This window comes from Peromyscus leucopus, chromosome 17 (assembly GCF_004664715.2).
Source record: "Peromyscus leucopus breed LL Stock chromosome 17, UCI_PerLeu_2.1, whole genome shotgun sequence".
Taxonomy (NCBI): Eukaryota; Metazoa; Chordata; class Mammalia; order Rodentia; family Cricetidae; genus Peromyscus; species Peromyscus leucopus.
The window spans coordinates 25,215,092-25,227,736 of NC_051077.1; the positions used below are offsets into that span (position 1 = coordinate 25,215,092).

General features: G+C 36.2%; 1 protein-coding gene across 1 annotated transcript in view; it reads left to right on the forward strand.

Moving 5' to 3' along the window:
• Positions 1-11,857, forward strand: part of Micu3 (mitochondrial calcium uptake family member 3) — an 85,003-nt gene extending 73,146 nt beyond the window's left edge. Inside the window, 6 exon segments of the mRNA XM_028872365.2 lie at positions 799-899; positions 1,341-1,512; positions 4,267-4,375; positions 6,439-6,596; positions 8,376-8,444; positions 10,673-11,857. Coding sequence (XP_028728198.1) covers positions 799-899; positions 1,341-1,512; positions 4,267-4,375; positions 6,439-6,596; positions 8,376-8,444 — 609 coding nt within the window. The 3' untranslated portion in view covers positions 10,673-11,857.
• Positions 11,858-12,645: the final 788 nt, after the last annotated feature.

The following is a 12,645-nucleotide window of genomic DNA, read 5'->3' on the forward strand; positions in this document are numbered from 1 at the left end:
GTATAGTGATAAATTACTACTCTAATTCCTCTTTCTAAAAGCAGTATCACATTTTTAAAATCAGTTGTTACATAATAGATATGGTTAGAAGAAGCTGTTTTATGAAATTTTGGGTTCATTCCCTGTCATCTCCATTTAGTCAGTATTTTTGGAGAATATCCGTCTTTTGAATGAATTTTTCAGGTTGTTTAGAAAAAAAACCTAACTACTTAAATAAAAGCAGCATAGTTAAATGATGTCTAAATAACTGAACTATTTTAGATAATATAAAGTGTAGGTACCCTATGTGCATAATAATTTCAGATAGAATACTTTTAAAATATAACTATGACTTTAAAATTTTTGAGAATAAAGATCAGTATTGCTCAAATTTCTGTTTTTAAAATTTTACCACTTTTGTTAGTTATATTCATAGTTACATTCATGATTATAGCCTTTGCTCTTCATTCTAGTGTTTGTACTTTACATTCTTGGTTTTTTAGATGTTTTTATTTTTATATGTAAAAGTGTTTAGCCTGCATATATATATATGTGTACCATGTATGTGCCTAAGCCTGTGGAGATGAGAAGAAGGTTTTAGATGCCCTGGAGCTGGAGTTGTAGGTGGCTATGAGCCACTTTGTGGGTGTTGGGAACCAAATCTGAGTCCTCTGGAAGAGGAACAAGTGCTCTTAACCATTGATCCATCTCTCCAGCCCCTCTTGATTTATATTTTGATAAAATTCTTGGAGGGATATTGAGTATCCTGATTTGCTTTGTTTTTTCTTTTTATTGATAATTTTAAATTATGTTTTTAAGCGTGCTGACGACATCACAAGCTTAGTAGCAGACACTACACTTCTGGTACACTTTTTTGGAAAGAAAGGAAAAGCCGAGCTCAACTTTGAAGATTTTTATAGGTGAGCTAAATTTCTGTTGAAAATGATTAGACTGCTGAAGTCAAGTGATCTTGGGAAATCATCTAGTACAGTGATACTGTGCCACTCCATGTCCTATCCACTGGTACTGCTGTCTCTGGTTATATTTATGATATATAGTTATTGAAAGATAAAAAATGAGGACATGTGGATTGTTATAGCTTGTGTATTTAGAAGAAAATTCCTCAGTATCAACAAGCCACAGTAATGATGACCCAACAAGGTGCTGTTAATCATTTTGCAGATGGGCAGGCTCAGGCCCGGAGAAGGAAGCTATATGTTCAGGTACTACAGTCACTGAGCAGTAATTCCTCAGTGTGAAGTTTTGAGCCATTATGTAGTTAAATTATTTCCATGTAACCTTTTCTAGGATAGAAAACATTTGATCATTTACCTTGTTTATTTTTCATTATTTTATCACAGATTTATGGATAACCTACAAACAGAAGTTCTAGAAATAGAATTTCTTTCCTACTCTAATGGAATGAATACTATCAGTGAAGAAGATTTTGCCCATATTCTTCTACGGTACACTAATGTGGAAAATACATCAGTGTTTTTGGAAAATGTGCGCTACAGTATACCTGAAGAAAAGGTGTTTAACCCCTTATGTTTGCTTTGTTACATCCATTATATTGAAACACATTATCCAGTAAATGGCATTTTAGAGACTGATTAAACAATTTTATTAATTTAGCTCCTCTGTGAATTAAAACTGTTTTTGGATATATTTCATTCTTTCCCTCTGTATCCCAAGGACTGTTAATTTTTAATTCAAGTAGAGATCAGTATTCTTAGAAATACTGAAAAATCTTTAAGACTATTTGTTTTTTCAGGTTATGACTATTGTTATTTTTCAAGAGAATTCTGGTGAGTTAGGTATTTTTACTAGTATGGAAACATGTAAGGCAGCTGATATTGACATTATTCCTGTCACCCTCTGCTCATTTGGATAGCACTTCTAATAAAAGGTCATTTGAAAGGTGCCATTGCTGAGTGAATGATCTTATCTGCATTTGAAGTGAGGCTTTTCAACAAGTTTGGATGCCAGGAATGGTTAAGAACCCAGGACAACTCCTTGTGTATTTGCTTGGTAGCCAATGTGGTGTCAGCCCTTTGGAGCAGTTGCATTATCTAGTGGTGTTTGAATGCTTCATTGCAACCAAATAGAAACTGCTGTCACAAGTATCCCTTTAAGCCTGGGATGTTTGGGATCGATTGCCTTCTGTTTGTTTATGGAAGGATCAGGTTAAACTGTTCAAGAAAACTTGCAAATAGTTTGAGTTTGTTTATAGAGTAGACACACTGTGACAGTGTTAACAATTCTCAGACTGCTCTAAGGAATGAAAAGAAAAAAAGGCTTGATGCATTTGGCTATTACTTTACATTATCTTTTAATCAAAGGACTTTTATCTGTTTTACCCACTAAGCTGGATTTTTCTAACCAGTAGATAATTCCCTTGAAATAAAAATCATAAATTATGCTATTCAAGCTGTATAATATTATATAGGACTTTTAATCTATTTGTTTTCTTTTTCTAAGGGAAACATGAAAAACTAATTCAGAAGATCAAATTGCAGGATGACCTTATAGAAACTTTTCATAGTTTTTTTTACAATTAATTTTTATATCTAAAATTATTTCAAAATAAAAAAATCTGAAGTTAAATTCAGCTTTTCTATAAACCTAATTTGTGAAAGTATCTCTTCAATTCTTATCACATGGTGATTGCCTGTTCTGGATTCTTCTATCATCTCTCAGAACAATCTTGCAGGCATTGGCATATTTCTTTTGGAAAAGGAGGAACTAAGGACTTTGGACACTTGTCCACTCAAACCCAAGATTCTCTAAGCAAATGATTCTTCTACTGTACTCTACTGAAATCTTTCCCTTCCATCCACCCTCATCCTCTTCTCCCCAGCAACAGAAAAGAAAGACAAGCTGATACCTGAATGGCACTTAATATTTCTAAACTAATTTCATTTTCATTCACAGATATTAAATATAAGGCCTTATTCAAGGCACAAATGATAAAATGACAAGATAGGCAAATCCTTGTTCAATTGAAACGTATTTTACTAGAAAAACAAAATAAGTAAACAAAGAGAGATCTACTTCCAAATAAAGAGAAATGCTATGAAAAGGACCGAGAATATGGAGACTAAAAAGAAGGCAGGCTGTTAGAGTTCTTCTAAAGTAGCTTTGAACAAAGCCTGTTACTAATGAGCTGTGCAAAAATCGGACAGAGAGTACTTTAGACAGGAGAGCAACAAATGGCAAGGGCCTGGGGACAGAGCAAGCTTAGTTTATTTAAGAAAATGCTTTGACATTTCCTAAATAACCAGGAAAATAGCAGGTGATGAGAAGGGAGAGTTAGATACATGTCGGGTCTGATAGAACTCCAGAAACTAAAAAAGGGGGCTTAGATGTAATTCTAATGGTGATACTAAGAGTAAATAGAAAGCTGTCACCATGCTTATAAATTTTAATGTTGGGGGTCTGGAAAACTACCTTCCTCATTAGTTCCCTGGCCACCCAGCACTTCCTTACTGATGCTCCTCCTCTTCACTTACCCCTGCAGTCAAAGCTGAGATTTGGGAAGCTGGAACTGTTGGCTCTGTGCTTTTTTTTTTTTTTTTTTCCTGTATATTTCTTGATTACTTAAATTTTGCTGATTATATCCAAACCTGAGATACATTATTTTTATTTCAAATACTGTTCCTATTTAACTGAAGTAACACCAATGGTCGAACTGCAGCCATGGACCATCCCAGAACAGGTGGTTCTGAGCACGCTCCTTCATTGTTTTGTGCCCTCCTGTGTTGGACGCCTCAGTGCCATCCTCTGCAGTCACTGCACTTGCCCTGGTGACGTGGCTGCATTTGAACGACTGAATAGGTTCAGTCGATGACAGTTGACGCTTCCTCCACATCCTAATTTGTGTATTCTCATTATAAACATATTGACAGCCCGATGCCGAATCATGTGAAAGAATATATACACAAAGCAAGCATGTTCTCATGGGTTTCCTATAGGTTTAGGAAATGGTGTTTAGAGGATTATTATAATTGGAACTTTTCCAGTCATTTTTATTGAAGCACTTTTTGAAACTTGGTGTTGACAAGGGAATGTCTTAACAGTTTACTATTATTAGAGGAGCAGCACTACCCAATAGAAATAAGTCTGAGTGAGTCCTGCAGTTTATTTAGAGAATTTTTCCAAGTATGCCTGGACTGCTTGCTTATGAAATATATTGCAGATCCTAATGTTTCCCTCTATTAAGTATGTTGCACTTATATTAATATCTTTGTCAATACTAATTGTTTCACATTTACTTTCCCAAAATAGGGCATCACATTTGATGAGTTCAGGTCATTTTTCCAATTTCTGAACAACTTAGAAGACTTTGCAATAGCCCTCAATATGTATAATTTTGCAAGCCGTTCTATAGGACAAGGTAAGAAATCATTCTTCAAAATTTGAAAGTCAAAGCGTCCCTACCTTGTTCCCAGAGACTTTGGAAGAGGCTAGTGAGGGATGTTTGATGGTGCATCAGCTTACCTGAAAGTCTGGTTTTATAATTTCTGTGGGAAATCAGTGCTGAAATTGAAAAGTATACAAACTCTAGGGGAATGTGCTGTTTTATTACTGGGTTTATTTTTGCCCTTTAATTTCATATTATGAGGAAGAACTAATAATGTTTATTGTAAAAGGTCTAAGAAGAAACCTTGCAGTTACTTGGTAACATCAGGGAACACATGGCAGCCTGTAAAAGCTGCTGCTGGCCACTCACCAACTCCACAAATTCTCACTGATCTTTGCCTAACCAGAAACCAGAAATACAGGAGCAGAGCCACTTAGCCATTAACTTAAATTAACGAGTTTTTGAGGCTGATATATGAAATTGATTACCTTTTTTTATTTTCAAAGAAATACATCTGTCATATAACTTCAAATATTGATGTCTTCAAGACTACCTCACCCCTTGCTCATGGGTTGACTCAAAAGCTAAATCCTTTTTCTAGGATTCTCTCCCTTGTAACCATGTCCTTATTAAAACTTCTTGTTGTGTAGGGTCTGATTGTGTCTTTAAGGCAACTTTACCTGCCTCTGCCAGAATCTGCTATGTTAGATCTCAAATTATAGTCTTCAGTTTTTTTATTCTCAAATTCTAGGGAAAAGCCAAACTACACCCCATAAACGTTAATGATAATTACTTCTCTCATTGAACCATGAGGGCCTGGTTCAAATTGCCAGCTTCAAAAACACTCAACACCCACATGTTAATGTCTGTTGTATAGCCTCATTTTATTCATTGAATTAAAAGAAATTTTTTTATATTTTATTCTTTCTCTAAACTATATGCTCAAATATTGGAAGGCATGTCTTCACAAATGATGTATTTTATCACAAATTATATATATATACATATATGTATATATATGTATATATCCATAAATTATATATGGCATAAATATTTATATCACAAATGATATAAATATATCATATATTTAATATGTAGTATATGTTAGTAGATTAATATATCCTTTGAAAGAAATTAGTTTATTTGGTTCAGAGCAGAAAGTTGCTGTCTTATTTTCTGGAACTAGGAAACAAGAAAATTTTTGTTGTGTCGCTTTTTCAAATGTTTGGAATAATATCTTTTGCTTTTGCTGCTGTCAGCCCATCAATTCAGGCAGTTACTTCTTAAAAGGTATTTGCAGTAGCCACCTAAGTGGCATTCCTTCCGCTAGCTAGTCCTGAAACACATTACACAATGAAGACTCCCCTCAAACAGAAATCGACCTTTCTTTGGTATAACTGCTGTGGAAAACTTCAAGTTTCCCAATCGTCTGTTGGAGAATGGACAGGTTCCTGACCTCACCGTCCATGCAGCGCTTCCCTGGGTCCCCAGTCCTCTGTTCTCCCTCACCAGGGAGACATCCCATTGTCAACACAGCCTGCAGTCTCTGCTCCCTCACAGCACATTTTCCTTCAGGTTCTCTCAAGTCCACTGCTGAAACCTTACTCCCTTTGGGGCTTAGCTCAATGCATAATCAGAGCCTTTTGAAATCACTCCCTGCCCCTTTCTCCCTCCTCCCTCGTTCACACTGTAGACAGAATTAATCTCTCCTCTCCAAATTCTCAAGAGCACTTTTCCAGAATGTTCTGTGGGATCCTTTGTAATGGTTGTATCTGCCAATCTTGTCTCCCATCTGAACTGTGTCTTGGGAATTATTTATCCTAATAACCTCTAAAGTGTCTCTTGCTGACAGCAGCTGCTCCTTCAACATTCATTGATTGAGAGTGTATTAATAACCATAGAGCCCTGTCTCGTTCATTAAACCACAGTGTCTTCTTTTTCCCTGAAAGACAGCACACTTAGTGGAAGTCATGTGCTGTCTACCATCGTGGCTCATGTTTAGAAAAAAACAACAACAACTTTTTACTGCCTTCTCAGTAATTGGCATCATATACTAAAAAAGACACCGCATTTTCTTTTTTGGGACTCTTATCCAGATGAATTTAAACGTGCTGTCTATGTAGCTACTGGACTGAAACTTTCCCCACATTTGGTCAACACCGTCTTCAAGATTTTTGATGTTGACAAAGATGACCAGTTAAGTTACAAAGAATTTATTGGAATTATGAAAGACAGACTCCATAGAGGATTCCGGGTAAGTCTGTAGATTTCAAACCTATTGATAATCCTTTTTAACTCTAAGTTCAAAAAGAATTTGTGAAATTTTAAGGTTATAAACATTAAATGATTTTTAAACTAGGATTATATAGGCTTTACCTACTTTAAAAACAATTCAAGGTGATAAAAGATAATTTTTATTTATTTTTTTTACCTAAATTTTTTTCATTTTACATAACAACCACAGTTCCCCCTCTGTCCTCTTCTCCCACTTTCCCCCAACTCCTCCCCCCTCATCCACTCCTCATGGGGGGTAAGGCCTCCCTTGGGGAGTCAACACAGGCTGACATACTCAGTTGGGGCAGGAACAAGCCCCTCCCCCCTGTGTCAAGGCTGAGCAAGGTGTCCCACCATAGGGAAAAGATAATTTTAAAAATACATATATATATATATATATATATATATATATATAATACATTTTATTTTTAACTCCTTTTTTCAGGTTTTGGGGTTTTGTTTATTTTGGTTTGGGTTTTTTGTTTGTTTGTTTTTTGAGCAGGGAGGGTGTTGAGACAGGGTTTCTCTGTGCAGCCTTGGCTGTTCTGGAACTCACTCTATAGTCCAGGCTGGCCTCGAACTCACAGAGATCCACCCGCCTCTGCCTCCTTAGTGCTGGGATTAAAGGTGTGCACCACCAGCGCCCATTTACTTCCTTTTTATATTCAGTTAGGGAACGTCTGTTGCTGTTTGGGGGAGGGCATTGCCAGTTGTTGTCATTTTCATGTAATCCTCTCATTGGCTTCAGACTTGGGAGCTAACAGGAAACTGTCCTTGTTGCACACTGGATGTTTCCAGTAGGAAACAGGCTCTTAAGTCACTGCATACATACTCCTACGAATAAAATAAACTGGAAATAATTTTTCCTGCATATTTTTCCTGTTGACATACTAATAAATAACAGAAGATCATCTTCCCTTTTCTAAAAAACACTTTTTAAAAATTTCAACTACAATGCAGCTTAATAAATGTTTACACTGCTAACATACTTAATGGACATTCAAGAAATAGAAGAGGAAAAAAATCCCTTTAAAATTAACAGCTGCTGTAGTCAGTCAGAGATAAACATTTGAAGTATATAAATCCATATATAGAAAAAAGAAAGATTATCACTTAGAAATTGTAATTCAAAGATTTGTTTAATAACTTCCTGCCCAAGCTGTCTTGGAGAAGACGCCGTTGTACTTAAGTGCCACCTAGTGGTTGCTTGTTAACATTTCACATGCTGCTCACTTTGTGAGGGTGTACATAGAAATCCATTCATCTCTCCTCAAGAATAGCCAGGTTCAATTTAGTATGAACCACACTGTAAGCCTTGGGCACAGCTTTCCCTCTAGGTACCATGAGTCTCACTCTGTTCACTAATCTGTGCATGCCTATGTTCCCATAGTGTTTTACTATTATTTGCATATTTGTTACATGAACACATTGTAGCGCAATTATCTTAATCCAGTTAATATAATCTTGCACTTCTTTGTAGTGTGAGGCATCAAAATCTATTTTTAAGCAGCTTTGAAATACACGTGGTTATTAGCTATGGCCACCATTCTATGCAATTGATCTTGAAAATGCATTTTTCCTGTGTGACTGGAATTTGTACTTATGGTTCACTTCTTCCTGTGTCTGCAAACCTTCCCATCCTGAAAACCAGCATCCTGCTCTATGTCCATAAATTTGGCTTATAGCTTCAAAATATAAATTAAATTATACTGGATCTCTCTCATATACATGTGGACATTTGTAATCCTTTATTCCACAGGGTTATAAAACAGTCCAGAAGTATCCAACCTTCAAATCCTGCCTGAAAAAAGAACTTCACAGCAGATAAGTATGTTAACTTAGGTTTATTCTAATTTCCCAGTAATAATTGAGAATAGATACATTTTTTATAACATCTAAACAACAGATGGGAATGGATTAGAGTTCGGGCTCAGTGTTAGAGCACACGTTAAATCCCATGTTCCACAAGAGAAGAAAATACCTGAAAGAAATGTAATTGTCACCTACAATTTGGTGGAGATAGAGAGGGTGTCGTGGTTTAAAAACTGTATGTTCAGAAGCTGAGGACAAAGCTTTGTTGGTAGAGTGCTCACCTGGCATGCATAAGGCCCTGGTTTGATCTCCAGAATCACAGGTGTAGTGGTGCATGGCCCCTTCTCCCAACATTGGAGGTAGAAGCAGGAGAGCCAGAAATACAGGGTCATCCTCAGCCAAGCTGGGATACATGAGACACTGTCTCGGGAAAGAAAAAGGAAGGAAGGAATGTTTTATGTTAAGTTTGTAGCTCAGTTCCTGTGCAGGTACAATACTCTGTAATAGAAGATCATTAGCACCTAGGGAATTGGTGTTAGGTTCTTGAGGGAGTGTGGTTCTAAATGTTGCCACAAAAATGGCAGCTTTACTTTTAAAGAATGAGTGTAAGTGTGTGGCACTATGCTAAGCATTGTTCTTATGTATTCTTACACATAGATCTTTCTCGCCCAGCTTTGCATTGCTGAGAATCAAACCTAGTGCCTTGGGTGTGCGAGGCAGCCACTCCGCCGCTGCTTCTCACCCCGTGGTTTTTGTGCTCTTGAAGTCGTGATCTTCCTGCTTCTGCTTTCAGAGGGCATGGACTGCGGGCCTTAACAGTTGTGCCACTGAGTCATTCAGGAAGTCAAAGAAATATCTCAAACTTGTAGACTCCAGAATCAAGATTGGTTTTGATTTTAAGCATCAATAATTACTGTGTGATTTTGGTCAGTCATTTTAGGTTCCCATGTTGGAGGTTTTCTGCTCATTTAATGAGAATATGTTCTGATGTATATTTCTTACTATTTCCCTCAAGCTTAAACTCTTTATATGTTTCCCAAAGTGGCTCTTCTCGGTACTGGTAAACAGTTTTTAAGAGAAAAAACAAGTTGCTCTGTGTCTTTATATTTCCACGGCTGTGATAAAATACTTGAGTAAAGCAGTTTCAGGGGGAAGGGTTCACTCTGGCTCACGATCTAAGGGTGCTCAGTCCATCCTGGCAAGAAGGCAGCAGGAAGCAGCTGCTCACACCTCATCCGCAGTCGGAAAGCAGAGCAGTGACTGCACTGCTGCTTACTGCCCTGCCCCGTTTGTGCGCTTCAGAACCCCAGTCAGAGTGGTGAATCATCCCATCTCAAACTGCAGTCCATACACTCCCCACAAGCCTGCCCAGAGGCTTGTCTCCTTGGGTGATTTCAGGTTCTCTCAAGTTGTCAACACTAACCAACCATCACACTTTGTCAACTTGGAGAAATGTAAAAGAAATGGCCACATTACTATGTTCCTCATAGATTTATCAGCTTTCACTATGCTACTATTAGTTTTTGTCTTTCTACAGAGAAACTGCAGTATGAGTGTTTTGTGGGGTGGTTTGGAGGCCTAGTATTATATGGAATCCACTTTGGGAAGCAGTGGTCCAAGACATTGAGAAACAAACAGGCTTATTTATCTGTTAAGGTAACTTGTGATTTAGCTACCTAGGGTCTTCCATACTTCTATTTTAAGAAACTGTGTATTGCCTCACGGAACAAGAACAACTCACTGAAAAATGAGTACCATCCCCTTTATACATCTCTGTATATGGTGTCCCATCGTACTTGTGATAGCATCACACGGACCCTACTGGTAATATATATTAGGCATAGACCGTAGATCAAAATGATTACCCAAATCTATGCCTTTCTGAAACCGAGTACCAAAGAAGTTTCTTAACAAAATATGCACTGGGGCCAATGAAATGTCTTAGTGGATAAATGCACTTGGCCCAAAGCCTGACAACTTGAACCCACATGATGGAAGGTGATAATAGACTCCCACATACATACATTCACATGCTGCTCCCATGCACAAATATGAATAGATTAATACAGTTTTTAACAAGCTATGAACTTTTAAATACTTTATTCTTATATTTCATATGCTCAGTTTTTAATTAGATGCCTGACTGCTTCATGTAATTTTGTAAAAATTTGATTAATGTCATTACCTTGAGTTACATTACATAACTATTGCTTTGACATTGTGGGTTTTTTTTTTTTTAACTAGATCCTCCTAAAACAAAGACTGAAGGATTATGATCTGTGTGACAAGGCAAGAAGCAAGTTTCAGAGTGTGGATCCAAGTGTGAAGTCAGAGCATGCAGAAAATAAAGGGAAAGTGAAATACTATGAAATTACTTTTTTTCCTTAAGCTGAGTTTGTCAATGTGAAACAGAAGAGAACTGAACCTTCTAATTACAAGGTTTAACCCTGGGTTTGATCCCTAGCGCCACCAAGAGAACACTTACTGCAGATGCTGAATATGATCAGTTGACCTTTCACCTTGACTGATGAAAGTCTGAACTTTTTCATTCCCTTCACAAGTACATGGGTAGTCCCAGTAACTGAGAATGTATTAAATGTCTATTTATTTATTAGAAATGTCTTTATTTCAAAAGAATTTATGAATGATAGAATATAGATAGCTTAAAAACAGAAACACATTTTCTTCTGGTTTGGACTGTGAACCTGTTTTCAGGCAATGAATATTGCTTCTGACTTGTCTTAGGGCCCTTAGACTTGTTCGTAAGTCGCTGTTATTTACCTTATATTTAATTACACTGAAGTAATTTCAGAAAACAAGTGAAAATTTACTACATAATATGATGGTTTACATTGTACTTTCAACTTTTAAAAGTACTTATGTAATATACATTGTTGGATTTGTGTAAATTTTTGTTTGTTTTGCTCTTCTTTGTGTGTTTTGTTTTATTTCTGTACCAAAGTCAACAGGATTTCAGGTATTTTATTTAAAAAACAATTTAGATTTTTTTTTTTTTGAAGGGTAGTGATCACATGCTGATGCTAGAAAGCCAGGACAGTGGTAGTAGTTAGTAATTACCATGGGGTAAACGTGGTGCTGCTCCTAATTGCAAGTAGAATATATGGAAATAATATTAGTAATATACTGGATATTATTAACATATGTCTATAGCATCAAAACTAATATAAATGATTTAGAAGATTGATGTACATTTAATAGGTAGAAGATAATCTTTTGTTTCTTGCAAAAGGACCACATGCAAAATTGATCCAAACAGCCAGTAGTGATGAATCATTTATATATAACTCATTATGTTGAAATAATATGTCTTAAAAGGGAAAATAAAACTTTCTATTGAAAAAAAAACCCACTTGAGAAACTGGCCAAGACAGTTACTACTCAAGGCCTGCCTGGGCTGTAACACAAGCTCAAGGCACTTGGGCAACTTAGAAAAACCCTGCCAAAAATAAAAATGCTGGGGAAATAAGTAGCTGGCAGAGTACTTGCCTACCATGTATGAGGCCTCAGGTATAATTCCCAACACTGCAAACAAAATTTTTTTTCAGAGCTGAGGCAATTGCTCTACCACTGTGCTAAATCCCCAACCCCACAAAATTTTTTAAAACGAAAAAAGGAAGGAAGGAAGGAAGGAAGGAAGGAAGGAAGGAAGGAAGGAAGGAAGGAAGGAAGGAAGGAAAGAGGAAAAAGAAATCTTAGATTTTTCACATTAAAAAAGAATTTTAGAATACTTAATAGAACTTTGGCTACCTGATAAAATTGGCTTAAACAATGGTATTATAAAATAAAGCAATGAGTTTAAGTTAATATATTTATATATTGCATGTATTATGTTATTAATCTAATATCTAGAAGATTAATATATTCATTTCTCTTCTTCCATAAGACTTATTTAGTATAAATTGCATACACTCCAACCATTACTTTCTTTTGCATATGAAAATAGGAAACACTGGCTTTATTTTTCTAAGTTATTGACTGTGAACTTGATCTGCATCAGCTTATTTATAAAAGTAATGTTATTTCGGTGTTATTAGTATTGATTGATTTTGTATTTTTTAGACTTTTCCACATTCTTTGTCTGGTATTATTTATTGCACCAATATAGAAATATAATGTACAAAATAGTATAGTATACTTATTTAATTTCACCTGCTTTGAAATTTTAGTCATTTGATGTCTAGACTGAAATGCCTACC